The 25,595-nt window shown below is 51.8% G+C and overlaps 10 protein-coding genes and 5 non-coding genes across 15 annotated transcripts; 9 read left to right on the forward strand and 6 right to left on the reverse strand.

The window, feature by feature from the left end:
• Positions 1-120: 120 nt before the first annotated feature.
• ASPBRDRAFT_121320 (uncharacterized protein) lies at positions 121-1,567 on the forward strand (the record flags this gene model as incomplete). The annotated part of the gene is made up of 2 exons (XM_067617418.1): positions 121-1,279; positions 1,356-1,567. The coding sequence occupies 2 exons, from the start codon at positions 121-123 to the stop codon at positions 1,565-1,567; spliced, it is 1,371 nt and encodes a 456-aa protein (XP_067480400.1).
• A 175-nt stretch (positions 1,568-1,742) lies between these two features.
• ASPBRDRAFT_t107 lies at positions 1,743-1,859 on the forward strand. The gene has a single exon. It is a non-coding gene; the product is annotated as a tRNA-Leu (tRNA).
• Positions 1,860-2,198: 339 nt separating this feature from the next.
• ASPBRDRAFT_73603 (uncharacterized protein) lies at positions 2,199-3,866 on the reverse strand (the record flags this gene model as incomplete). Its single annotated transcript, XM_067629218.1, has 5 exons — positions 2,199-2,448; positions 2,530-2,770; positions 2,830-3,143; positions 3,213-3,556; positions 3,616-3,866. 5 exons carry the CDS (start codon positions 3,864-3,866, stop codon positions 2,249-2,251), a joined length of 1,350 nt encoding a protein of 449 aa, XP_067480401.1. The 3' UTR covers positions 2,199-2,248.
• A 61-nt stretch (positions 3,867-3,927) lies between these two features.
• Positions 3,928-6,170, forward strand: ASPBRDRAFT_148468 (putative AMP-binding enzyme). The gene is made up of 5 exons (XM_067619290.1): positions 3,928-3,939; positions 4,004-4,639; positions 4,694-4,958; positions 5,015-5,151; positions 5,213-6,170. The coding sequence occupies exons 2-5, from the start codon at positions 4,319-4,321 to the stop codon at positions 6,152-6,154; spliced, it is 1,665 nt and encodes a 554-aa protein (XP_067480402.1). The 5' UTR covers positions 3,928-3,939; positions 4,004-4,318; the 3' UTR covers positions 6,155-6,170.
• Positions 6,171-6,237: 67 nt separating this feature from the next.
• Positions 6,238-8,621, reverse strand: ASPBRDRAFT_173546 (uncharacterized protein). Its single transcript, XM_067619751.1, has 2 exons — positions 8,423-8,621; positions 6,238-8,011 (listed from the first exon to the last, which is right to left on the reverse strand). The coding sequence occupies exons 1-2, from the start codon at positions 8,471-8,473 to the stop codon at positions 6,545-6,547; spliced, it is 1,518 nt and encodes a 505-aa protein (XP_067480403.1). The 5' UTR covers positions 8,474-8,621; the 3' UTR covers positions 6,238-6,544.
• A 1,618-nt stretch (positions 8,622-10,239) lies between these two features.
• Positions 10,240-11,860, reverse strand: ASPBRDRAFT_493252 (EF-hand domain-containing protein). The gene is made up of 4 exons (XM_067626312.1): positions 11,555-11,860; positions 11,186-11,271; positions 10,770-11,065; positions 10,240-10,694 (listed from the first exon to the last, which is right to left on the reverse strand). Exons 1-4 carry the CDS (start codon positions 11,563-11,565, stop codon positions 10,515-10,517), a joined length of 573 nt encoding a protein of 190 aa, XP_067480404.1. The 5' UTR covers positions 11,566-11,860; the 3' UTR covers positions 10,240-10,514.
• A 288-nt stretch (positions 11,861-12,148) lies between these two features.
• Positions 12,149-14,876, reverse strand: ASPBRDRAFT_40785 (transmembrane 9 family protein). The gene is made up of 5 exons (XM_067624426.1): positions 14,783-14,876; positions 13,577-14,692; positions 13,190-13,527; positions 12,705-13,140; positions 12,149-12,649 (listed from the first exon to the last, which is right to left on the reverse strand). The coding sequence occupies exons 2-5, from the start codon at positions 14,679-14,681 to the stop codon at positions 12,582-12,584; spliced, it is 1,947 nt and encodes a 648-aa protein (XP_067480405.1). The 5' UTR covers positions 14,682-14,692; positions 14,783-14,876; the 3' UTR covers positions 12,149-12,581.
• Positions 14,877-15,076: 200 nt separating this feature from the next.
• Positions 15,077-16,587, forward strand: lcp5 (small subunit rRNA maturation protein LCP5). The gene has a single exon (XM_067624427.1). It carries the CDS (start codon positions 15,097-15,099, stop codon positions 16,270-16,272), a length of 1,176 nt encoding a protein of 391 aa, XP_067480406.1. The 5' UTR covers positions 15,077-15,096; the 3' UTR covers positions 16,273-16,587.
• Positions 16,588-16,679: 92 nt separating this feature from the next.
• ASPBRDRAFT_40787 (uncharacterized protein) lies at positions 16,680-17,724 on the forward strand. The gene is made up of 3 exons (XM_067624428.1): positions 16,680-16,799; positions 16,895-17,107; positions 17,183-17,724. Exons 1-3 carry the CDS (start codon positions 16,787-16,789, stop codon positions 17,533-17,535), a joined length of 579 nt encoding a protein of 192 aa, XP_067480407.1. The 5' UTR covers positions 16,680-16,786; the 3' UTR covers positions 17,536-17,724.
• A 418-nt stretch (positions 17,725-18,142) lies between these two features.
• Positions 18,143-18,216, reverse strand: ASPBRDRAFT_t129. Its single transcript has one exon. It is a non-coding gene; the product is annotated as a tRNA-Ile (tRNA).
• Positions 18,217-18,986: 770 nt separating this feature from the next.
• ASPBRDRAFT_t108 lies at positions 18,987-19,060 on the forward strand. Its single transcript has one exon. It is a non-coding gene; the product is annotated as a tRNA-Ile (tRNA).
• Positions 19,061-20,146: 1,086 nt separating this feature from the next.
• On the forward strand, positions 20,147-20,220 carry ASPBRDRAFT_t109. The gene has a single exon. It is a non-coding gene; the product is annotated as a tRNA-Ile (tRNA).
• A 522-nt stretch (positions 20,221-20,742) lies between these two features.
• On the forward strand, positions 20,743-22,276 carry ASPBRDRAFT_40788 (uncharacterized protein). The gene is made up of 2 exons (XM_067624429.1): positions 20,743-21,484; positions 21,583-22,276. Exons 1-2 carry the CDS (start codon positions 21,042-21,044, stop codon positions 21,968-21,970), a joined length of 831 nt encoding a protein of 276 aa, XP_067480408.1. The 5' UTR covers positions 20,743-21,041; the 3' UTR covers positions 21,971-22,276.
• Positions 22,277-23,045: 769 nt separating this feature from the next.
• Positions 23,046-24,868, forward strand: ASPBRDRAFT_194130 (UV-endonuclease UVE-1; the record flags this gene model as incomplete). Its single annotated transcript, XM_067620714.1, has 2 exons — positions 23,046-23,282; positions 23,330-24,868. 2 exons carry the CDS (start codon positions 23,046-23,048, stop codon positions 24,866-24,868), a joined length of 1,776 nt encoding a protein of 591 aa, XP_067480409.1.
• Positions 24,869-25,395: 527 nt separating this feature from the next.
• Positions 25,396-25,469, reverse strand: ASPBRDRAFT_t128. The gene has a single exon. It is a non-coding gene; the product is annotated as a tRNA-Ile (tRNA).
• Between the last annotated feature and the right edge of the window lie 126 nt (positions 25,470-25,595).

A 25,595-nucleotide genomic window follows, 5' to 3' on the forward strand; every position in this document is an offset into this window, starting at 1 on the left:
ACTGTAATTTATTCTCCACGTCAACCTCCTTGAGCAATAACCTGAATATCAGCACGGCGCTTCAGTAAAGGCCAGCAGGCTCCTACACGTTCTATATACCTCAAAATCCAACTCAATACCATGACTATCAATACCGAATCAACAGCTTCTGAGGAGCGCACCCCGAAGCCGCTTATCGTCATTGCCTGCGCGTCAATAATTGGGCACATCCTTCCATTACTTCCTCACGCCACCGAGCTGACCAAACAAGGCTTCGACGTATCTTTCATCTGCGGTTCTGAGTTTGAAATGCCCATCCGGAAAACCGGCGCAACCTTCTACCCATTAGAAAAAGCATACTCCCGTGAGCAAGTAGACTACGTGAACACAATATCCGATCTCAGCGCACGCATTATCTGGAGCATGAAGACATTTTTCATCGACGTGACCGCATCCAGGATGAAGTCACTACAAGCTGTCCTGGAACTCCTCCGCGAAATGTACCCAGACCGCGAGGTCATTCTCATCCAAGAGCTCTGCTACATGGGCACCTGGCCATTCCTTCTCGGCGCACCCCTACCAAAAGGTTACGCACAATTTCCCAAAACCCTCACATTCTCCACCACACCCCTGCTCGTCTCAAGTGTCGACACACCACCGTTCATGAGCGGTTTACCTCCTGACTCCAGCGACGAGGGCCGAGCCCGCAACGCTGCCATGTACGCTGCCGAGAAACCCCTCTACGATGAGCTAGCCGACTACGCCAATAGTGTGTATGCCTCGCTCGGAGCAACCGTCAAAGTACACCAGCGGATATTCGACCTCTGGAGCACGGGCCACAACATCCTGCTGCAGCCCTGCTCCCCAAGCTTGGAATACCCGCGCAGCGACCTTTCGCCCAAGGTTCGGTTCATCGGCGGAACACCACGCAGGGAAATCGACCCGTCCACGCCCCTGCCTGCCTGGTGGGGTGAATTAGAGACGAACAAGCAGGCAACAAACCCGAAAAAAGTGGTCTTCGTTACCCAGGGTACTATCAGGACCTATTACAGGGAGCTAATCATTCCCGCCATGCAAGCCTTTGCCAACCGACCAGATGTTATGGTCATCAGCGCGCTGGGAGTGAATGGTGCCGTGTTGGACGATGACTTCGAGGTCCCCGATAACGCCAAAGTCATCGATTACCTCTCATACGATGCGGTGCTTCCGTATGTGGATGTCTTCGTGACGAATGGCGGGTATGGCAGCTTTATGCATGGTGTGATGAACGGGGTGCCCATGGTGTTGGCCGGGACGGTTCGTAAGTTGTTCCTTTCCCTTTCCTTTTTCCTTGATATACCGATACCGGATCCTAACAACAAGTGCTGCATCTGCAGAAGACAAAGGCGAAGTATGTATGCGCGGAGAATGGGCCGGGATTGGAATCAATCTGCGAACTGATACCCCCAGCGCTGAGACCATCCGAGAGAGTGTAGAGCGGATATTGGGCGACCCTAAATACAAGGCTCGCTCGTTGGTGATTCAGCGGGAGAATGAAGAGCTCGATTGTGTTGGTTCACTACAACGATATATGCTTGAAGATGAGTAATTAGCTCGAATTGATGTATGAAATAGTGTATGTTTCTTATCGAGAAGGGAATAAGGAAACAATATCGAAGGAAACAACAACTGATGAGAATAAACTTAGGTTCAGGCTCGGCATTACGGGAGTAGATGTTTAACATATGAATGAGCATCAATTGCCACCGAACTAAATTAAATACGGCAAGATGGCCGAGTTGGTCTAAGGCGTCAGGTTTAGGTCCACCTAAATAAATCAGCTTCTCCAAAAGCTTCCTGATCATCTTTCGATGGCGTGGGTTCGAATCCCACTCTTGTCATTTTTTTTTCTTCTACTTCGTCGGGAAGATGCTGCTTATGGGGGTGGTTAATTCGTTTTCGTTTGCTCTCTACCTAAAGGTATCAGAGGTACATGCGACTGAATTCTAATGTTTTTCTTTCATGTTAGTTTCTACAGGCACCAGTTGAACCCTGTGCTTCCTACAATGATACCACCAAGAGTAGACTAGGGGGGCCATCTATCGCCTGATTGGATTATGCACGCCCTTTGAATTTCATAAATGTAGTCTAAATCTCGAATTCAATATGTACAATAGAGTTGAGATTTCTGGTCTATATACACCATAAAATACACATAATACAAGCAGAGCGGAGAGGGGTATCATCTACTAACGTATCGTACAAACAACAACGCCTATACCTTCACGACTTACTCTTTAACTGTAATCACGATTTCACTCAACCACGGATGGTCAACCAGCTCCTTAGCCGTTTTCCGGTCCTCAGGCAGCCATTGCAGGATATCTCTGGCGAAAGCCAAGAATTCGTCTTTCTCCGTGCCTTTGAGACAGGTCACTGTGTCTTCGAGAGTCTGGTCCTCTGGGATGAGATGCTTGTGTAGGAACTCTCCTGTATTTCATTGTAGTGTTTGTTGTGAGTATAGTATCTATACCAGACAACAAGTGGTAGGTATGGAGGGTATCAACTCACCATTTTCGTCAAAGAATGGCCCGCCGAACCACTCCGCCGGCGAGTTGCAAAGCTTTCCATCGGGATTTCGTAGCCGTATACCGAATGTCCGGGAGAGTCCTTCTTTCTCCCGGGCTATGAGTTCCTGGGGTGGCGGGCCGAGAAAGGCTATCATCTGCGCGAGGTGAGCGGCTGGGGTGCCTTTCAAGTTTGAATCGCGGGCGTTGGAGAAAAGGATTCTGTCTTCGATCAGTTCCCACATCTGTAGATCAACACGTTGTTAGTATGTAGTCGTTCGGTTGATAAGGTGGGGTGGCATACCATTACTCCTACATTCCAAATATCAGCGCTGTAGGACCAGCCCGCGCCGAGGAGTACCTCGGGTGCGCGGTAACAGTCTGGTTGGATTGGCCAGGTATTGGTCACGGAATCGAGTTGAAATTGAGTGGACCCAAAGTCAGTAAGTACTGGAATAATGTCACCGGACTTGAGCCGGCCGAAGTTGTTGTGGGAGAGGTAAATTGTATGATCGCCGATTGTTTTCCGGGACATTGGTTTCGATGGTTGGGCTTGGGCGAAGCTATGTAGGACCGAAGGGTCTTCGATAGTTATGAGGATGTTGGACGCTTTTATATCTGTATGGTGGTACTAATTCATGAGGATACCTGTACTTGAGATTTTGGGGAAGTATAAGAGGTACTAGCCGGTGTGGATCATCTTGCACTCGGAGTGCAAGTAATCGAGCCCCATCAGGAGGAACTTGACAAAGGCCTTGAAGATGTCGAGAGGGAATGTGTCGTTTCGAAACCGCCCTTGTAGGAGTGTCAATGGCTCTCGCAGTGGTTCGTAAGCCAGACAGATGTGTGTCCCGTTCGGGCTCTTCTCTTCGAAGGAGTCGATGAATGTTCTCAGAAGAGAGTGGCCTGCATGTTCGGGGTTGGTGTCGCGGATGCGCTGTTCCATATTGAGTTCATGTCTTTCATGGCCTTCTGCAAAGTCGCAAGTGCTGACTTTCAATGTCAGGTAGCGTTCCGGTTGCCATTTCCATCTAGTAGTACGGTCCGGGGCATTAGCGCTGTGGAGATGCGGAGGAGCTAGGCGGCATACTGTTGGAGATCGCGCACAAGCCAGACGGTGGAGGTCACTCCCCAGCCAAGCTTGGTCAGAGCTTCATAGCGCTCATTGAAGATGTGTCCGGGTTTAACGGGGAAATAGGCAGTGGGTTTGAAGCCTGGGACCTTCTCTTCTTCGATTTTGGGTTCGGGAGGAAGCTCCAGGCCGGTGCCATGGAACGAAGTGCGGGACTTGCGCGCCAACGCTGACCAGGCACGAAGTGATTGGGCGAGTCGTTTAGCCATGATCTACTTGCAGTAGCTAAGGAGATCGTGGGGGATGAATTTGGATGCGAGGACGCGCAGGATGTGCTGAAGGCTGAAAGGAGCTGTCAACGCGGCACATGGCTTAGATAAGCTGTCATACTGTGAATCAGACTTACTCTTTGTCTCCCACTCTCTTCCTTAGAGTGATGACGATGATATAGATGAAAGTTGGACAAACCTTCCGGATTCTCGCTTCCTTTGTCCGGGCTGACGTGCTATAGCAACCGGGCATCGTCTAGTGCTTACTAGAGGCCGAAGTGTGAGCGCTAACAGCTGCTAGTAGCGGAGCTTCCATTCCCACAAGGCTGCGGGGTGCTTACAGGAATATATAGTGCAGTCATGTTTCCATCAGACTGTCAGTTCATTTTGACAGTCCCTCACCAAGTGTCGACTACTACTACCATCAAACGTCAAGAACCAGCACATACTCAATGGCATCGTCATTCCAATCCCCACTCCCTCTTCCTGGTGTCGAGCACGGCCGGCGCATTCTCACCTCGGTAATCGAGGCCAGAGCCAAAGCAGACAACACCCCACCATGGGTTTCCGTGCCGATCAATGATCAGGATCTGTCACAGGGATATCGCGATATCAGCTTCAAGGAGCTGAATAACGCGGCCAACCATGCAGCGCACTGGTTGAGGCAGAACCTGCCTCCGACGTCCGAGCCATTCCAATGTTTCGCCTACGCTGGACCTAAGGATCTGCGCTACCAGATTCTGGCAGTGGCAGCGGCAAAGGTGCAGAAGGTGGTATGTAACAGTCCTCAGGACTTCGAGACGATATATGTTCTGAGCATGTAACAGATGGTCCTTCCCTCGCCACTCGTCACCGCCGAGGCGCAGCTGCACATCCTGGAGAAGAAAGGATGCACAGTCTACCTGAGACCGTCGTCCATGGAGGCGCCTGTAGCAGAGATCCTCAAGGCCGCTCCCCATGTCCAAACTATTACAGTGCCGAATATCGAAGCCTTCCTGCAAGTGGCAGAAGCAGAGCCAGTCAACTACAGCAAGACATACGACGAGGGCAGAGCAGATCCATGGCTTGTATTCCACACATCAGGCACAACAGGTATGCCCCTCATCCATCAACCAAACATGTATAAGACAGTATACCAACATTCTCAGGCAACCCCAAACCAGTAACCTACACCCACGAAATGATGGCCGGAGCAGACATCGTCGCCTCACTCCCTGACATCGGCGAGACCCTGATCCACCACTACGCCCAGCGCCGCTGCTACACCCCACTACCATCACTTCACGTACGCCCTTCCCCCTTCCTCAAAATCAACCCCAAAATCTAACCAAGAACAAAATCACCAGTTCGTAGGCATGGCCCTCTCCCTCTCGATGACGACCTTCATCCACATGACGGCCGTAATCGGACCATCCAGCCCACCGACCCCAGACACCATCATCTCGATCCTCCAGCACGGCAACGTCACAACCGCCATGTTCCCCCCATCCTTAATCGACGCCCTCACCCTAACACCATCAGGCCTCTCGGCCCTCCACTCCCTCCAATACATCCACTACGCAGGCGCGCCCCTATCCCCCAAAACCGCCTCCCTTTTACTCCCCCACGTCCCCATATTCCCCGCCGTCGGCAGCACCGAAGCAGGCGGCTACTTCACGGAACTACACCCCTACCGGACAGAAGCATGGGACTACCTAACCTTCAACAAGCACACCGGCGTAGCATTCGAACCACGCGGTAGCGACAGCAACGGCGACAGCCAGAACCAGCTCCACGAACTCGTCTTCATCCGCGACTCCTCTGCCTCCTTACAACCCATCTTCAAACTCTACCCGCACCTCACACGCTTCGAAACCAAGGACCTCTGGCAAGAACATCCCACCTACAAGGGCCTATGGAAGATCATCGGCCGAGTAGACGACTACGTGTATTTATCGCACGGAGACGGGATCAACGCTGCGCTATTGGAGCCGGATATTGTGGCGCATCCGGGGGTCAAGAATGCGTTGATTGGGGGACATGGAAGGGCGAGGCCGGTATTATTAGTCGAAGCTATAGATGATGTTGATGTAGAGGGGGATGATGAGAAGAGGAGGGAGTTTGTGGAGTCGTTACGGCCGTATATTGATAAGGTGAATGAGAAGTGTCATGAGTGTGTGAGGTTGGGGGTGGAGAGGGTGGTTATCGCTAGTAAGGAGAAGCCGTTTGTGTTGCCGGGGAAGGGGAGCGTGGCGAGGTGGAGGACGTTGGAAGAATATGAGGGGGAGATTGGGGAGGTTTGTAAGTAGGTAGATCTGTAGGAGCTAGGATTTAGGATTATGAAGTGTGTGTTTGAAAGCGTCTGTTTACTAGTTGTCTACCTTGGTGATTAGGCGGATTCTTCTCATTTTAGATGTAATGTAAGCAAATATAGCTGTGGAATGATATTTGCCCTCCATTGTGTTATATACAAACTATACCTATACATCTCCAGTCCTCAGCAAAAGAATTGCTTACTACAGACCAAGCCGTTACTTTTGTGCATATACATGTCAATACAACCCATAAAGAATATTCCCATCTTCGCCAAACAATGAATGGGTATCTATCCGTCAACCAAAACCATCCCAGAACCCCGATCCAAGACAAGCCAATCACAACTCCAAACGCGCTAGATATAAACGAAGCAACTCTCAAACTCAATCAACAATACGCACCCGCACTCCATCCATCCCCATCGACGACGTCAGCTGATCCATCCAGTCCGTTGTCGGACCCTGTTTATGATCCGGAGTGATCAGCGACTCCACAACGAGCTGGGGTGGTCCCGGCGAGCTAGACGGGGTCGTCGGGGAGCTGTACTCCGAGGCCGGACTGACCACACTTTCCGGGGATGGCGGGTTGGATGGCGTGTTGGATAACAGGCGAGCTTCTTTCTGTAGGGTCTCACGCTGGCTCGGGTCCAGCATGATGACGAGGTAATTCAGGATCGTGAGTCCGGCGTGCACGCCCCGCGTAACATGCGCCGAATATCCCTCGAAGAAGAATTGCGGCAGCGGTCCGATGAATCCGCGCGGCTGGGAGTGGCCGGCACGGAGCATGGAGATGGACACGCCGAACTCGGTGTGAATGCCGCGCAGGGCAGCGCGGGTGGCCTGTACGCTTTGCAGCAAAGGGGGTTCGAGCTTGGCCCGTTTCGTTAAGGGTAGGGAGAGTAGCTCGCGGACGCGTTTGACATAGCCGGGGATCTTGATAATCTCGCGCAGGCCCCGGTCGACGACATCCGTATATAAGGACGAATCGGGCAGCTTGGCGTTGTCGTCGGAGATCTGCTCGTTGAGAGATTGCCATTCGGGCTCCTCGAGAAAGCAGGCTTCGCCCTCAATGAGGGCAGCGGAAACAAGGATCGGTCGGTAGACGATGTACATGGCACGACCGAAGCCATAGAGATGGGCCCGGGGGCCACGGAGTTTGAGCAAGGCGCGGATTCCGTGGGCGTGGTGGATCCACGCCTCCGGCCCGGTACAGTGGTGTTTTTCGAACACGGCGAGAACAATCGCGGTGGAGAGAGCTTCGTCGGATTTAGCGGTCGATTCATCGGCAAGAAGGCCGGCAAGACCGCCGAGAGAGCGAGTGTAGAAGGAGCGCGCGATGTCATTGAACTCGGGGAGATCGTACAGGGAGGCGGTATAAGACAGGGTGCAGGCACGGATGGCCCAGTCGAAGCAGGAGTTCATGGCGCCGCGTCGACGGTCGACATATTCGACCCAATTGACGGGCACGCGAGTTTCGGTGCATTTGAAGAAGCAAGGGAAGGCAGTGAGGACGTAGTTGGTGAAAACCTGGGTTTGTTGCGCGGAGACCGCAGTGACGGTCAGAGAGGGCGAGACGGATTCGTCCATTGACAGCGGCAGCGGGGCGAATCGCACGTCGCGCCCGCGGGCCGAACCTGGAGAAGGCGGGTCCCTCTCGCGGGACGGGCGGGGGACAAGTTGCGACGACGCGGTGGAGGTGGAAGAAGAAGTCGAGGAGGTGGTCGGGGATATTGAAGTGCGGTAACGTTGTTGGAGTGCAGGTACTTCGTTGCGGAATTTGAAGGTTCGGGTCTGGCTTAGACAAGGCACATTGCGGGTTTTGCAGTGGTTGCAGGGGGATTTGCTGTCACACTAAAAAGAGAGCCGATTGCTGACGGTTAGAATTTGACCTCATCAAACCAGACACACACATTTGGCCCCAATAAGGAGGTTGGAAACCCGGAGAATATAATGCAGTAGCAGCAGCAGCAGCAGGAGCAGCAGCAAGGGCCCTGGTGGAGACTATGTAGTCCGGAAAGGAATGTGGGCAGTTGACATCTGGCAGTTTTTTCAGGGGGGCAAGGCATGCAGCAACAGACAAAGAAGCAGCAGCAGCCAACATCTGTGCAACGCAGGGTTCAGGGGTTGAGCACAAGGAGAGGAATGGCGACTAGTAGACGCCAGGACGGGCGGCCCGGTGCCTTGGGGGAGGACAGCAAACAATGAACGAAGCCAACAACCAACACGGAACCAGCAGTGATTCGATTGGTATCACACACGCACCTGAAGATGGGCGTCAGCGCAGGCCCGACAACCGCGTGGCACTCGGACCATGTTGAAGATAGATCAACAGGCCCCAGCCAGACCGGTACGATCTGGCAGCCAAGGCATGGAGAAAGTGTGAGACAAGGACGCAGGGGGGAGGAGAGGAGGAAAGTGAGGGAGATCGAGCGATGTGGAAAAGGGGGGGGGGGGGGGGGGGAAAGAAAGGAGGCAGTCGAGGGAGGAAGGAGGAGAAGAGATGACTTGATTACAAGTGAGGACGAAGAGGGAGAGTAAGTGGGTGAGTGAGTGGGAAGCGAGGGGGAGGACGAGCGAGAAGTGAGTGTGTGTGAGAGAGAGAGAGAGAGAAAGGAACGGGAAGAAGGCAATCTTGGTGAGGAGAAGAAAGGATGGCGATGGATGGATGGATGGTGCAGGTGGAGCAGCATCGGCAGGGCTGGGCGAGAGAGAGAGAAGTCTGGTCTGGACTCGATTGGTTTACGAGGCCCTTCAACTCTCTTCAAGTCCCAAGATCCCCAAGAACCCTCCAGCATTGACGGATGGCCTCGAGTTTGTCCGGTTGAATCCAAGTGATTGGCCCGCTGCTTGTCCGGATCGACACCGGGAGGCGATCAATCTCATCCTACTTGTTCTCTGTTCTCTTTTCTCTCCTTCTTGCACCACTACTGCTATCCCGAGAGATGATACGGAGTACGGAGTACTGTGTGACTCAACCAGCTACCAAGTCATCCTCCATTCCCAACTCATATAATAACCTGCTATTCTACCATCACAAAGAAGAAGATTTTCCCCCACATGAAACCTCCCCATGTGCCATCCGAACCCACTTTCAAACCTTATACAGTGCAACCAGAGCATAGTAACTCGCATAGCAATAAACTTCCCCCGGAACCGCACAAGGGAAGAATGAGTAAAAAAAACTTAGTTCCAGTTCCATCCACGTCTGGATTCTTTCCCCCCAAAGTCCCGGTTAAAATCGGAAAAGCACACCCGTTCCTGGCCGTCTCTAACGATTGGCGGATACAACTTCCAAGAAATCAATAACCTCGCAGGAACAATAGACAACAATCTTATGTAGTGGGATGATCGGCCTGATAGGTTACTGATAGTCTGATATCGATGGTTGAGAAGAAAGCAAGAAAATAGAATCATGCACGGTGCCCAATGCAGTCCACCCGCGCGTCCGTGATGGTCGTGCATATGAAGAATTCCATCCTTCATTACACCTAAATTGGGAAGAGAGAGAAACCCAAAAAAAAAGCAAACAATCTTGCTACCTAGTGATGGAACAGATCCCGGTTCTCGGGAGGGGTCTGCTTTCTTCCTGGAGAACTATATTTACTTTTTCTTGAAGAAACTTAGGTTATTGAGTATATTGCTTGTTTGCTGTCTACTAGCATCGTCGTACTGTCTCAAATCCCGGTGATGTGGATGCTTCTCGATGTGTATATTCTCTAAGGAGCATAATAACATTTAACGTAACCGCTATTCGATGGAAGAGCTGTATCTGTCTATATGACCTGCTCACTGCCATGTACTGACACATGCGATGGAGAAACGCCGCTACAAAACAGCCTGCCAAAAGAATACGCAAAATAACAGCTAAACGACTATGTACAAGCAATCATAAATATTTTCATCGGCCGGGATTTGTGACCCCCTCCACCCTTTGTACATACCCGGGGTGTTCTTTTCCAACGGCCATAGTTCCAGCTCCAGCAAGAAGTAAAAAAATGTAGACGGACAATCAAACGGATACCGCCATGAGCCGCCGCGACCAACTACTGGCGGTGGATTCCAGGCTTGGACGCATTTATCAAGTCAATACGAGCAGTAATGGGAATCCTGAAGAATGAGCAAACAAAAAAAAAGAAAAGAAAGAGAAGCAGCCAAGTCACAAAAAATGGACGAAGAGAAAGCAAGAACAGATAAAGCATGTCAACAGTTAGCGCCAATTCACCAGAGAGGGGTTTCACCATCCAAGACACGTCGAGGATGCGAAGAAGCAATCATGGGCATAATGCGACCGTCCCATCCAACTAGACAGCAGCAAGTGACGATGCTCTTAGGGTAGTGGTTAGCCGGTCATCCGCTACACCAGCCCATCGTACAACGACAGCGCGCTGACAATGGTCTCGTCCCGCTTGCTGCCCTCCTTGAACTCTTCCATGTCGAGACTGCCGTTCTCATCCTTGTCCATCATGCGGAAGATCTTGCGCACCCGCTTCTCCGGCGTATCTTCGTCCTCGGGCAGTTTCACCATCGAGCCCACCTGTGGTGCAGAGAAGGGGGGTCAGCCGGCGTGGGGGCCAGAAAATGGAACGGCGACTAGGCGCATGGAACTTACCATCTTGTAGATCGCCTCAACGATCGCCAGCATTTCGTCATACGTGATCTTGCCATCACCATCAATGTCATACAATTGGAAGGCCCAGTCCAGCTTGTCCTCCATCTTGCCCCGCGACGTGACCGACAACGCGCAGATAAATTCTTTGAAATCAATCATGCCGCTGTTATCCGAGTCGAACACGCGGAACACATAATTTGCGAATGACGACGGGTCGCCAAAGGGGAAAAACTGCCGGTAGATTTTCTGAAACTCCTCCTTGGTGAGTGTCCCCGATGGACAGTCCTTCAAGAATCCTGCCCCGCAGCGATTCGTCAGCGGGCTGCTTCTGCAACGAGGGAAGACAAACTGCCGGGGGAGACCGGTCGGAAGCCCATGAAATATCTCTTAACACACACACACACACACACACACACCTTTATACCATTGTTGCAGTTCCTTCTTGTCGAAATGCGTGGCTTTTTGGAGTTCCTCCAGCTGGGAAGGGGACAGCTTCGATTGCCTGCAAGACCGGTGAATAAATTAGTTTGATGCGGACAAGCGGGGCACACGAGGTCCGGGGTAGCAGGTGTAATTTCAAAAGGGACAAAAGAGGGCGCCAGCGAGGAAACATGAACAAGCATCAGACAACAATTCCCATCCAGGATCTGTATCACTTTTGCAGCGCAGTCATTGCTGCAAACAGTACGACCATCCATGGGTACATATTGTCCCTGCCCGAGAACGTTTCCCTTGTTGTTCCTGGCCAGACCCATGCGGACCGATCGGAAAAGCGCAGCACTTACGACTTGCCCATCTTCAGATCACACACGCTCCAAGCGCTCGCTTTGAATGTAGAATATCGTTTGAAGAAAAAGAGAAATCGCTTGAGTTCGACAGGTATCTCGGGGAGAACGCGCGATGGAAAAAGGGTCTCGGAAAGGCGCGGGGTAGACGAAAGTTTGGGATGATTTGATAAGAGCGTGCGCTGCTTGGCCGAGGGGCAGAAGAAGGGCGGTCGAAGCAAGGGGAGGGGTGTCGGTCGGGGTGAACCAGCACGGCTGGCAAGCTATCTGAGAATGCTTAGGTTTGGGGGGGAAAGAAGAAAGTGCAGATCAAAAGATGAGACAGCGGAAAACCGGAGAAGAAAGCAAAGGCGTCGTGGCGATGGCAGAGAGTGATGCTGGTAAGAGCCGCGGGTCCAGAACACGGCGGCTTGGCGGCTTCACTTTGTGACGAGGTTTGAAGCGTAAGCGGTTTGAGATCCACGGCTCCCACTCGCCCTTCCACCAATTGTGCTCCTCCGCCTTCCCGTCCCCCTGCTTCTTCGACCTTCTTCTACGTCGGCCTAGAGCGGTCGAGGCTATCTACTCCGAACTACGACTCTTACTCGCTTCCTGCATCGGTATGCGCGGCCCGTATCGTACATTCAATCGTGCGTGTCCATCATTTCTAATCCTGCCAACGGGCGTCGCCTGCCGAACAACCCGTCTTTCCCAATTTCTCTATGTACACATCATGGCCATTACAAGTGCGACGAAAGCAAAGAAACAAAACCAAACGGATGCGAATTCCAATCACAAATATACAGGGGATATCCTAGTCCAGCACCATCCAGAGCGAATTAAAGCGAATTTTACGATGTATATATCGAAAAGGCACGGTTGCGTGGAGGAATCCTGACGGTGCATCTTGACGGTCACCGCGCGTGCTGAGTCGATGCGGATTTCCCTCCTGCGATGACACCGGATGAGAATTCGGCATTTGGCCTACGACTCCGGGGGCGGGCCGCGCCGCGATGAGCGATCACTCACGTCAAAACTCTTGAACAGCTTAGTCGACTTTGATGGAGCCGTAGATACGCTGCACGAACGCCCAGCTGGCGAAAAATCCAATGGATCCTAGTCACAGGGTTAGTGGTGTGAGTCTACTCGGGGAGTTCGCCATGGTCCTTACCAGTCAAGATGAAGACAATAAATCCAATGAGAGCGGAGTAGCCAACATACAACACCGCGCCGGTGACACCGCCGAAGCTGACCCGGGTGATCCAGAACAGGATGGCGTTCAGGAACACGTACCCGCCAGTCATTCCCGCTCCGGCAAACGCCCGCCAGTGCCACCGGTAGTTTTCGGCGCACAGCAAGAAGTACACCAGCAGCACAGTCGTGGCAGCGGATGTGATGACCATTAGCCCGTAGCAAAGGAACAGGAAACCGAACATGTAGTAGATCTTGTTCGTCCACAGCGAGGTCATGATAAAGTAGAGCTCCACGAAGATCGCCCCGAAGGGAAGGATACCGGTCAACAGCAGAGAAGGAACAGTCCGCAGTGTACCCGTCATCGGAGGGACCTGGCGGGGGATCTGGTTGGTCTTGGTGGGACCTTCAATAGCCTACAAGCAGTTAGCATCCATCATGGAGATCTTGAGGCATGCGACGTACACGTTGCTTGAATCCCAGCCAGCTTCCTGCAACACTCAGCGGCACGCTGATCACGAACCAGATCAGGACCAGGGCAAGCATAGTGCCGAAGGGGACGGCACCACTTGATCCCTTGGCCCATACGAACAGGTTCAGGAGGAAGAACACGCCGAAGATGAGTGCGGGAACCAGCACTGGCGTCATGATAATGTTGCGTTTCCAAGCATCGCCGCCCAGCGATTTGTAGACCCGGGCTGAAACATAGCCTCCGATGAACCCGAAAAGCGTATAGATTAGTAGGATTGCAGTGGCCAGGAAGCCACGGTTCGCAGGCGAGAGGAGACCAAAGAGAGCGAAAACTATAGCAATTAGCAAGAGGGGCCGTTTGATATGCAAGAGTTGACCTACCAACAGTCACACCCGTCATCATGAAAAGTTGAGCTCCGTTACCGACGAGCACACTCAGAAGCAGTGGGGACTTGGGGCACCGGAACACGTCTCCGTGCACCAGCTTCCAGCCAGAATCCTCCTGAATACCGTCCTCCACTGCCGCGGACGTTCCGTCGAAATCGTCCAGGTTGATCATGTCCAGACGGTTGTACCGGGCAATGTCCTTCTTAAGAGCTCTAACCAAGATCATGCTCACCATCGCGACCAGGAAGACCACGAACACAGCCGAGTTGATCAAGGAGAACCAGTGAATCTTCGGATCATAGACATGCAGGTATTTATCCCAACGAGTGGCCCACGCGGTGTCCGACTCGCGCCAGTACACACTGTATGTCCATGTCACCGCGGTCTCGCCTTCCTCGTTCAAGGTGATGCCGACACCGTCGCCATCGCACTGGGCGGTACCATCTTCGGAAACCATGGAGTTGCGACGGGACTCCGGCTGCACGAGCACACCGACAACACGGTACTTGTCCTGATCTCCATAGCCGACACGGTGATACTCAATGAGGATTTCGAAATGGTTGTTCAAGACTGGCTGTCCCTCATCGTTGATTGATCCCAAAGCGAACCCAGGGCTGTAGAATTTTGTCTGCGTCACCGCCTCCATGTTAATCTGTGCCCCAGGAAGACCGTCTACCAGCCAGTTGATGTTGTATCCTTGTTGAATTCGGCGATTGACGAACTTGGCGCTGCGGGCATCAAACGAGGTCTGGCCGCAGACAGCCTTGCAGGTCTCGTTCTTGCCCATGTGCAGCTCGAACGGCGACGTCTGGATGCGGTCTCCGAACAGGATGCTTCCCAGCGACTCTCGCACATCCTTGGGACCTTCGGCGGGAGGACAGAAATGGAACGCCGGGTGGTAGTAGTCGTAGGAGAATACAGAATGAAGCTGCTCATCCTGCTGCGCTAGGCCGGGCGTAAGATGGTTGACATAGAGTGGTACGGATTGACCTTCATCGTAGGAGGTAGGCGCTACTCCGGGAAGATAAAAAGCGGCGGATAATGAGGGAGCAGTGAGGAGGAGGGCAGCGATGGGCGAGGATCGTTTGTTGAACCACATGGTGGGTATCTCTATTCCAGCGCGGTATTAGTTAGTTCCTGTCGGTCGCTGGCGGATGTCCCTGGGGTTCGGCTGGATCCAAGCTCCAGTGGCATACATACAGGCTACAGCTTCCACGCCACAAGCGATTTTCAAGCTCGCATGGGTTGGGGGTGGTCCGGGTAGTAACCACCTGCTTGATATGGAGACCAGAGATTCTTAACGAGGAATTGAACCGAAACCGGGCTCTGCGCTGAGAAGAACGTCTTATCCGGATGCATTTGAGGCCAGCTCGCGCACTTGGGCGCACGTGAACTTCGTATGTCTGACTAAGCTTATGCCTATCGACACGTGCCGATAAGCGGTCTCTAAAAATTTCCCTCTCGCTCTCGGCGACGGACAACTCAACAGACAGTCAGAGACAGCACAGCACACAATGGCGGCGGCCGTATCACAGTCAGAGCCTTCGGGCTTGCAGAATATCTCAACCCTGCTTGAGACCCTCACCACGTGTCTCAACAACACCGGATCATCCCTCCCCACGACGAAACGGGATGCGCCGTCGGACGTGTCGATCGAACCGCCGCAAGATGGCATCTCGCTACTGGACACCAAATCCGATCTCCTTCTTTCCTACATGCAGAACCTCGTGTTCTTGATAATATTTCAGTTGAGGGGTCTCAAGTCATCTGCGGGCAAGGGAGATGAGGATACCGAAACGAACGACTCGCTTCCGGACGATATTGTGAAGAAACTCGTGGAACTGCGTGTCTACTTGGATCGCGGTGTCCGGCCCCTGGAAGGACGACTGAAGTATCAGGTCGACAAGGTTATCAAGGCTGCAGAGGATGCGGAGCGGGCTGAGCGCGGAGCCGCAGCCTCTAAGAAGAGCAAGAAGGCCAAGAAGTCCGCTCGCGACGAGGAGTCTGGCTCCGACGAAGGCAGCAGTGACAGCGAGGGAGACAGCGAGGAAGACGAGGATGACGAGGATGAGGAGGAGGATATAGATGAGATGGCATTCCGGCCTAACGTATCTGCCTTCTCTAAGAAGGTCGAGCCTGAGGCCAAGCAGGATAAGGCGACCGCGAAAGCTACAAGCGACGGGATCTACCGGCCACCTCGCATTATGCCTACAGCTCTACCAACTACCGAAACCCGCGAGCGCAGGGAGCGCCCACAACGCCGGTCCAATGTTATTGATGAATTCGTCAGCGCCGAGATGTCATCCGCACCTATGGCCGAGCCCAGTATCGGAAGTACGATCGTACGCGGTGGACGACAGACGAAGTCTAAGAAGGATCGCGAACGTGAGGCTGAGCGGACAAGATACGAAGAAACCAACTTCGTGCGTCTGGCGAAGGAGAGCAAGAAGGATCGGGCCAAACGTCTGCGTGCCGAAGGGCCGCGGGGCACCTTTGGCGGAGAGGAATGGCGTGGTCTCACGGAGGGAGCAGATCGGATCACGAAGCTCACTCGGAGGGCCCAGGGAAGCGGAACAGCGTTGGATCGGAGTCGGAAGCGCAAGAATGAAGACGGACAGCGCGACGATGGAACGGGAGTGGGCCAGATCTTCGAGAAGCGGCGCAAGAAGGTGGACAGCTGGAAGCGGTGATCGACTTGTATACATACTTTTTCTTTTCAGCTTCACGATACATCAGTGGTGTTCCTTTTCTTCTCAGCGCTCAGTATATACACTATTGACTGTTTGGATGTGAGCAACCCGGGCTGGTCACTGAGCATACAGCACTGGCGGCTCTCACCTCCGATAGCCAAAGTGGATTTGCGATACCAGAAAAGTTTATTTGACTACCCTATCTATTGCAGCAATGATGCCATTTGTTTATTTGGTGTAGAATAAAATCTTACCAACAGGCACCAGGCACGTTTCGCTGGTTGGCCGATCTTGAACCCAGAAATTTAAACCGTCGCATCCGGCCTTTGCGACGCCCGCAGCCATGACATCATCCCAACTCAACTAGATAACTATTCCCAGCTTTCCCCTCCAATTCCCTCCATGTACTTTTATCTACTGTAAATATATTCCTACTACATGATTTTTTGAAGTTGTCGATCCCATCAATTATCATCAGTAGAGTCCTCCCTTCCCATAACAGCTCACAAACAAAATGGAAGACCCAGGTGCGTCCGTATCATCACCCATTCACATGGCCCCGAACCTGTACAACCTCACCACCACCATCACCCAGTTGAGCTAATCTGCATATGCATCACAGCATCTGAAATCACTCCTATAATCCACCACCTCACGCAAGCCCCTCCAGATGACCAACAACGCACCATCCAAAAATACTACACTCCCAGCGCAGCCTTCATCCACCCCTTCTGTCGCGTTTGGCCCTACCCCGGGAGTCGCTGGTTCATCGAGAAGATCTACCAATGGTATAAGATCATGTCGCCGCGGATTGATCTGGAGGTGCATTCCGTAGGTGGGTGTTTATCTCTCGTTCCCCATCTAAGCCCTATTTTCAACGAGTAGGTAACAATTGGAATCGAACAAATAGCATACGACAAACCCAACCAGAAACTCTACCTCCAAATCTCCCAGCTCTTCTCTATCTGGGCCATTCCCTTCCACCACGCCCATGTACATCTGACCACGGTCTTGGATCTTACTACGGACAGCGAAGATAACCGTACGCCGACGACAGGGTCCGGTAAGCGGTACTACATCAAACAGCAGGAGGACTTCTACCAGACGTCGGAGTTTGTCAAGTTTGTGGCACCGTGGGGAGGGGGTTTGCTGGTCACTATTTGGCAGTTGCTGGCAACGCTCTTTTGTGTGTTTGGGGTGGTGCTGCTTTGGCCGGTGTTGTGGTTGGAGGAGAAACGGTTGGTGGGTAATGGGAAGAAATAAGATGGTCTGTATATGAGGGTGGGTGGGATTGTATGGAGTGGTGATGTATATACCTGGATATATGAGAATATGTGACATATTAATATTGGCTTTCGCAGAGTTGGTCTCACAGGCGATTTTAAGAGACGCTTCTGGGAGCTGTAAGGGGGCCATCAATCGATGTAACCTGACTTCATGCTTCAATAACCCCATTGAAATGTTTTTGTAACAGGGGAATCTGGGCTCTCTTAAACCGGGATTATTCATTTTTCGCTATCTATGAGTTGAATTGAACCTGTTGGACCACTCAGGACCTCTTGGGTGTGCAATCATCCCGGACTCGGTGATATCGGAGCATGACATGACGCCCTAGCCTGCTGCCAGCATTATGACTGATATATAGATCCAAATCTGCAGTAAAATAATAACTTCAACCGTCACGGTGAGTACCTCTTCTCTAGGAGGACGCTGGGGGTGTCAGACATATGCCCTAATGACCCAGCGGGAGCCACCAGAACTTGTCGCTTACTTTCTTGGTGCGTTATGATCAACAAAAAAGAATCTTCCTTCATTCAGCTACCCAAGGGACTCATAACGATAGGAGCAAACGAACAAAAGGCAAAAAAGATGGTCCCAGAGGGGCTCGAACCCTCGACTTTAACGTTATTAGCGTTACGCTCTAACCAACTGAGCTATGGGACCCAGATGATATATACCCGCTTATCTTTAGCCTTTATGATCCAGAGGAATAGCCAGCGGCCTGTGAACAGGCTGTCTGTTCAATCCGCTAAGAACTATAGAAAGGCATAGTACACGTTCGATCGAATTTTTGACAGTATGTGGCAATGTGGATATACCTATGCTTTCTGCTACTAAATATATAGGATACTATAATGCAGTGGAATTAAGTAGGAAAATATGTTGAAAACGTGAGAGACCTTGTAGTATCCAAACCCTTTGTCGTGGGGTCTGTATGCTCGGTGCCTACTGTGCGACTTCACATATGGATAACCGTAGGTACTATAGAACGGTCATAATTGTCTGCCACTACTATCTGCCTAATTTACTTCAGTACCACGTCTAGATTGCCGATACACTCTGATTAATTTACTTGCCCACCTCAATTAATCTTACCCGGTCATCAACATGATTGACGGAGAATATTTCCGTCCCCGAGGACAATCTAGCCGATAACTAGCGCCACTACAGAGTCAAAACAGCACCGTGCGCCAAATGCTCTGGACCCAGATACAAAGCCACTGGCGTATAACTCATATGTCAAGCATGCGGCGCTATCTAAGATGAGCAGAAAATGTACAGCTCAATAGTCCAGCATGCTTCCATTCATCCATTCATCCATACATCCAGCCCACAAACTCCCTCACACCCACGCACATATTACTCCACTCTCTCATCTGCAAAGACTTGCACCCCCTCATGTAGGCCCACATCAGCCCACGACACAACAACCGGGTCCCATAGCTCAGTTGGTTAGAGCGTGACGCTAATAACGTCAAAGTCGAGGGTTCGAGCCCCTCTGGGACCATCTTTTTGCATCCCTCGAACCCATCACAGCTTGTTTGGGGTAGCTACCTTGCTGGCGTGCAATTCTTCTCTTTTTGGAGGGTTGGTCGAGGTGAGGTGGGGTACATGATTTGATTGACAATGAGACTAGTATTTTCCAACAGCCTATAGTTTACGCCTAGTATGTACGGGTCGATATATCACCATGCATCAGAGGCAATGCCAAAGTCATGAATTTGATCGTAAGTAGTATTGATATGTAGGGTATGGGTGCGGACAGCCACTGTGTGGGAATATATACAGGTTGAGCCAACAACCATAGCTGTACTGATATGTCAGTCAGCAATGGAAGCAGTCCACCCCACTACCTCTTAATACCTCAACACTACAAATAATCATAAATGACCGAACAAATTTATCGTTCGACACAACATGACCAGACAAACGGAAAAGAAATCAATCAAATCTGGAATACAAGACAAAGAGAGGGATTCTTTAAGCAACAGTCCGAACCGCCTTGCAATATCCACGACCGACATACCTACTCATTCAGGCACACGGATTGCTGTTCTATACTAAACAAGCGAAGCCATACAGTCACTCCTCGGATAGTCTAGAAGGCGACTAGTAGGCAATGTAAAATAGTCGTGCAGTAATGATCTGGGTTGTCGGCATGAAAATCTCGGGACTGTAATTGGCGAGCGGAAGTCTCATGGTCAGCCAGGTATCTGATTACATTGGAAGAAAGAACATCTACATAGCGGCCAACTCTTAGATAGTCTCAGTTAAGTATGTGGTCAATCAGGAGTATAGTGGCAGGGACATGCACTGCCCACTAATATCATCATTGTCATCTATTACCTATCCTTCCCACCCAATGGCCATGGATAACTGCATGCGGAGGTCCAACTAGCAGCATGGCCTTTCAGGTTCCTCTTTAGTCTGTACATTCTAAAAGAATTATCTCTTAACGTGACGGAAGCACACCCTCGGCTTCCAAGAAGCATTTCACCATCGTACTTGCACTCCATATCCAGCAACCCAAGCAAGGGAGATGGTGTTTGGCACTGGTTTATAAAGCAAAACTTTTACCCGACAAACAACAACTGGTCCCATAGCTCAGTTGGTTAGAGCGTAACGCTAATAACGTTAAAGTCGAGGGTTCGAGCCCCTCTGGGACCATCTTTTTGCATTTTTTCCTAATTCACATTTGCGGTGTGTTCCGTGCCTAATGTTCGGACTATCTTAATCACCGCCCCATGCAGATGCTTGCGTGTAACGATGTCTATCATGTCATATGCTTTTTTTATGCTTTTCGGTCCATGTTTATGCTTCGAAGCAGCCAGGGGACACCCGCTAGAGCAGACATGGGAGAGATTAGGATCATCCGACAAGGACCTGCCAAATCCGGCGGGTTGCCTAAATTAAGCCGAGCAGGTGGACCGGCACATGTGATTTCCCAGAACACCCGGACAGGGATGATGGCGGTGCGACATCGTGGACCTTCTCCAACAGGGCTTAGACACTGCTAGACAGGCGGGTTATGCCAATCACACACCATGAAACTGACATCACGCCGGTCAGGGTCTGGCTTTTAGTGTGGCTGGTGCTGCACTGCTGCCCCGCTCGCACTGTCAATTATAACCAATAATATTTAATAAAATGATGGCGGCCGACAATCCCGTTGTCGTCATCCGTGGACCGGCCATCCACAGCCCTGGAAAGCAGTCAGGAAATGGCCGTCCCTATCCACTGATCGGCTGGCTGCGACGCCTGCATGGCTATTTTGCTGCCTTCGCTCCATCAAACTCTGTCTCCTCTCCCTCCGCTTTATATCACGGGGGACCCTGCCCTAAGCCTTACGGATTCTCACCAATCTTCTGGTCAAAACCCAGTGAATCCATCCGCCTAAACTACCTACACCAAACCCTATACATCCTGGGTTTCAACTCTACGAATTATACGCTTTCTTATATTACACCTATCGTATTAGACTGCCCAATATGGGCTTCGGCGGCGTTCTTTTGCGCGCTTCCAACCTCTCCATCCGTGTTCTCCAGTTCCTCGCCGCAGCGGTCATTCTCGGCATCTTTTCCTACTTCCTTGCCGTTCTTTCTCGACATGACCAGGATATCCCGCGCTGGATGAAAGCCGTCGAGGGTCTCTCCGGCGCTGCGACCCTCTATGGCATCCTCGGTATCATCTTCACTTGCTGCCTCGGCGGCGTTGCTTTCTTCGCCTTCCTCGCCATCGTCCTCGATGTCTGCTTCATCGGTGCCATGGTTGCCATTGCTATCATGACCCGACATGGCACGCAAAGCTGCTCGGGTCGCGTGACCACCCCTCTTGGATCCGGTAACAGCAGCGATGACTCGCCGTCCGGCACAGGTTATGGCTATGCCTGCAATTTGGAGAAAGCCGCCTTTGCAGTGTCGATTATCGGGATGTAGGTTTCTCTCCACCCGCCCAGTCCCTTCCTCTCTTGGCTGATGCCAGGGGGTGAGTAGCGTAAAAGCTGATATGATGCTAACTATACGTGTCCAGCGTCTTCTTCCTGATTTCTATTCTCCTTCAAGTCCTCTACGCTCGACACCATAAGCGCGAGAAGCGCTTTGGCCCCTCCCCCGCAAACGGCTACACCTCCGGCACTACCCGGGGCTTCGCCTTCTGGAAAAGGAACAAGAACAACCCCGAAACTGCTAGTGCTGATGACATGCTGCCTTCGCATCCCCAGCCCAGGGATGTGGAACTTGGTGCGAACGGCACAACGGCAGCAGAGAAAGAAGATGGGCTGAATGGTACCAATGTGGGTGCTACTACCGGCGGCGGTGGATATATGCCATGGAGGAATAATGTGAATAATGGTACTGCCACTGCGGGGCAGACTGGCACTTACGGGTATGGAAATTCTGCATATACGGGGAATTATTAAGGGGTGAGATGCAAGGGATGCTAGGAGTTGTGTGGTATGCGCAGACATACCAGGCATGACACAAAGGGGTGTGATGACCTCCCCCAATGTGGCCGTCGCTGAGAAGGTGACGATTAATGAAATGACTTGACTAAAGGATACCATGGCTTTTTGGTTTGTTGGATGGGATGGTTTGGTATTGCAACGTACATACTGTTTTGCTTCATCATTCGTGTGATATATATACTACAGAGTCTGGTTATCGCCGCGGGTAGCAAATGACTCGCACGCGTAACACAATGGATATAATGATCATCTGACCTTACCTTGTCATTTAGCCCCTCGTACTCGTATAGAGCTTGTATGACTCTACGCCGTACAAGAGCTCTGCCTAGTTTCATCTGTCAAATGACTCTTGACTCGTTGATCGATCCTGGTCATGACTCAGTTGACGGCCTCAAGGAACAGGCAGAACAGAATCCTGACTAAGAGTGGTTGTGACCGAGACTAACCCGATGCGGTACGCGCGACTGCAGGAACCAGCGCCGGAGCGGGACTAGCGCCGATCGCGTTTGGCAATCGGGGCTCTCGCTCTTCCTGTTGCATCATCTCGACGCCTTCATCTGTCCTGTTGAACATCCCTTCCCAGTCTGCCCTCAGCAGGATGATGCGTCGTGATTGCTGTGTCTAGCCCCCCCGCTTTGTTCTTCGATAGTGCAAGTCTGAAACCTTCTGCTGGATGTCTTTGTGGACCTTGCTGCCCAGGCAGAGGTTCAATCGCGCTCTCCTTCCAGTCCAATATGCCGGCTACTACCATGGCCCCCCGAATTCTGGCTCCCAGTTCGGCCAGGTTCGCCACCCAACGCACATGCGAATGATCCCTAAGCTCGCAGTGGCGAACCAACTCAATTTTGTTGCGCCAATCCATATTCCCTGTTCCTCTTTAGCTACGGTGTGCCGCAGACATATATCCAGTCGTGGTATCATACATCCCTGTCGATCGTCTAGGCCCGTGACGGCATCTGCTCGAACCTTCACCTCCTCAAGGTTACTGTCGGCAAATTCACGCGCTGCCCCCGACGACACCCTAGCCACAATGGCAGCTGATGAAGTCATGCAAAATGGAGTGGATGGCGGCCCCAACAATGAGGTCCAAGATGCCGATCTTAAAGGTACTCTGGATGCCGATGAACTAGCGAAAGGTTCACCCATGGATCCAGAGTCAGACGAAGATGTACCAGTTGAGGCAGAGGAGCTTCAGGACGCTCTCACGCGAGCTCCGCCGGTTAATAGCAGTTACCTACCCCTCCCTTGGAAGGGCCGACTAGGTTATGTAAGTTTGCGAGACCATTCTTTTAAACCAATCCTCATAGTGTATAGGCGTGTCTGAATACGTACCTACGATACTCGACCCCACCCGTTTTCTGCTCCCGGACCTGCCGCATTGCCTCCATTCTCGAGAATCGACATCCCCTCACGGATCCTTCGCAACCCCCTCATGCGACCAAAAATCGTCCTGATCGGACTCAGCCTGCTGATGTCGCACGCGGTCAGGCGTATGTTGAGGCCTTGGGCCTCACCAATGCCCGCGATCTCGTCAAAATGCTGCGTTGGAATGACCGCTATGGAATCAAGTTCATGCGATTGAGCAGCGAGATGTTTCCTTTTGCGAGTCACAAGGAGTACGGCTACAAGCTGGCTCCTTTTGCCTCCGAAGTACTGGCAGAAGCTGGCCGCGTTGTTGCCGAGCTCGGTCATCGCGTGAGCGTTCATCCCGGCCAATTCACGCAACTGGGTTCCCCCAAAGACGAAGTAGTGGAAAGCTCCATTCGAGACCTGGAGTACCACTCGGAAATGCTCCAGCTGCTCCAGCTGCCACCTCAACAGGATAGGGATGCTGTTATGATTCTGCATATGGGCGGCGTCTTCGGCGACAAGGAAGCCACTCTTGACCGGTTCAGAGAGAATTATCGGGGCCTATCGCAGGACATCAAGAATCGGCTTGTCTTGGAGAACGACGATGTCAGCTGGTCGGTCCACGATCTCTTGCCCATTTGCGAAGAACTGAACATACCTTTGGTGCTCGACTTCCATCACCACAATATCATCTTCGATTCTAGCCAGCTCCGCGAGGGCACGTTGGATATCATGGCGTTGTTTGGTCGAATCAAGGCGACATGGACCCGGAAGGGTATCACGCAGAAGATGCACTATTCTGAGCCAGAGCCGTCTGCCATCACGAACCGCCAGCGTCGCAAGCACAGCCCCCGGGTTTCCACTCTTCCACCCTGCGATCCTACCATGGATCTAATGATTGAAGCCAAGGACAAGGAGCAAGCTGTTTTCGAACTGATGCGGACTTTCAAGTTGCCGGGCCACGAGCTTGTCAACGATATAATACCTCACGTGCGTAATGACGAAAATAGGCCTCATAAGCCGCCGAGAAAGACCAAGAAAAACGGTGGCTTTGTTGACCTGGAGGGACTCGTTCCACCTCCTCGGACTGTCCCAGAAGAAGAGGTGGGCATGGGTGGTCCGGAAGGACGGGTCTACTGGCCCCCTGGCATGGAGGAATGGCTTCGACCGAAGAAGATAGTCCGCACTAAAGCTATCCAGAGCCCCCGCCGCACTCCTTCGACCAAGAAAGTGGCAACCGAAAATGGCGAGTCCGCCCCACAGGAAGATGAGCCCGATGGAAGCGCGCCGGCTACGCCGGTGTCAAAGAAGAAGACACCGAGTGTGAAGAAGCAGGCTTCTAGGAAACGGAAAGCTTCTCCGGCGACTACTCCGTCAGGTTCGGATGAAGAAGCGCTTGAGATCCCGGAGACGCCGGCTCTCAAGCGATCCCAAAGCAGTGGTGTCCGTCGAAGTCGACGAGCAAAGAAGGTGGACTACGCCGAAGATGCAGACTCGGTCTGATCAATGAGAGTGTAATAGCTCTTGGTTATGTTTGCGTGTGTTGCCGTGGGCATTTGGATCATACTACTTATGACGTATACCTCCTTTAGTCATTCCTTTCGATGCGGTCGGCTTGGATAGTCGACACAACTCGACTTACGTATCATGTATAATGGCTCTATCGATAGACTACTTGTACAGTACACGCTTGGGTATATAGATGGACGGATTTAGGGTCCTACGTGCTGGCTGGGACCGCCTGCTACATACATAATAAACGCAATCTCTGCTCATAATGTTTGAATTGGAGTGAAATTTATATTACGAAAATCAGATTATGTTCCTAGCGGATGTCGACTGCTCGACGACAGCATGAAGTCAAACGCAAGAAACTGGTACCCCAGATACAGCTCGTTACTACCCAGCCAAACAACGCCTTCCACTGTCAGCCACCAACCAACAATTAAAAAAGGCCCAACAACATCATCACTCTTTCTTAGGGCAAACTATGTGTCCCAACCGAGAGAAAAATAAAAAGCAAAAAGAGATGGTCCCAGAGGGGCTCGAACCCTCGACTTTAACGTTATTAGCGTTACGCTCTAACCAACTGAGCTATGGGACCCAGTTGATGTAATAGGCCCATTTTTAATGCTACATGAGACAGGATAGCTACTGACAGAGGCCCGTTCAACCATGAACAGAGATACTCGAGATATTTTGAAACTCTCTTTTCCAATATGCTTTGCTA

The sequence above is a fragment of the Aspergillus brasiliensis genome, assembly GCF_001889945.1.
Source record: "Aspergillus brasiliensis CBS 101740 unplaced genomic scaffold ASPBRscaffold_4, whole genome shotgun sequence".
NCBI classification, from domain to species: Eukaryota; Fungi; Ascomycota; class Eurotiomycetes; order Eurotiales; family Aspergillaceae; genus Aspergillus; species Aspergillus brasiliensis.

Coding starts and splice junctions, on each gene's coding strand:
- lcp5 (XM_067624427.1), top strand. CDS start 15,097: ATGGCGGCGGCCGTATCACAGTCAGAGCCTTCGGGCTTGCAGAATATC.
- ASPBRDRAFT_40785 (XM_067624426.1), bottom strand. CDS start 14,681: ATGTGGTTCAACAAACGATCCTCGCCCATCGCTGCCCTCCTCCTCACT. Junction 13,528..13,576: donor GATGACGGGTGTGACTGTTG/GTAGGTCAACTC, acceptor TAATTGCTATAG/TTTTCGCTCTCTTTGGTCTC. Junction 12,650..12,704: donor TATTGTCTTCATCTTGACTG/GTAAGGACCATG, acceptor CCCTGTGACTAG/GATCCATTGGATTTTTCGCC.
- ASPBRDRAFT_173546 (XM_067619751.1), bottom strand. CDS start 8,473: ATGGTCCGAGTGCCACGCGGTTGTCGGGCCTGCGCTGACGCCCATCTT. Junction 8,012..8,422: donor GCGCTGACGCCCATCTTCAG/GTGCGTGTGTGA, acceptor CTCTCTTTTTAG/TGTGACAGCAAATCCCCCTG.
- ASPBRDRAFT_40787 (XM_067624428.1), top strand. Junction 17,108..17,182: donor TCTGGAGGTGCATTCCGTAG/GTGGGTGTTTAT, acceptor TCGAACAAATAG/CATACGACAAACCCAACCAG.
- ASPBRDRAFT_40788 (XM_067624429.1), top strand. CDS start 21,042: ATGGGCTTCGGCGGCGTTCTTTTGCGCGCTTCCAACCTCTCCATCCGT. Junction 21,485..21,582: donor GCAGTGTCGATTATCGGGAT/GTAGGTTTCTCT, acceptor ATACGTGTCCAG/CGTCTTCTTCCTGATTTCTA.
- ASPBRDRAFT_493252 (XM_067626312.1), bottom strand. Junction 11,066..11,185: donor ACTGCAACAATGGTATAAAG/GTGTGTGTGTGT, acceptor GCTGCGGGGCAG/GATTCTTGAAGGACTGTCCA. Junction 10,695..10,769: donor TTGAGGCGATCTACAAGATG/GTAAGTTCCATG, acceptor TCTGCACCACAG/GTGGGCTCGATGGTGAAACT.
- ASPBRDRAFT_148468 (XM_067619290.1), top strand. CDS start 4,319: ATGGCATCGTCATTCCAATCCCCACTCCCTCTTCCTGGTGTCGAGCAC. Junction 4,640..4,693: donor CGGCAAAGGTGCAGAAGGTG/GTATGTAACAGT, acceptor AGCATGTAACAG/ATGGTCCTTCCCTCGCCACT. Junction 4,959..5,014: donor CCACACATCAGGCACAACAG/GTATGCCCCTCA, acceptor CAACATTCTCAG/GCAACCCCAAACCAGTAACC.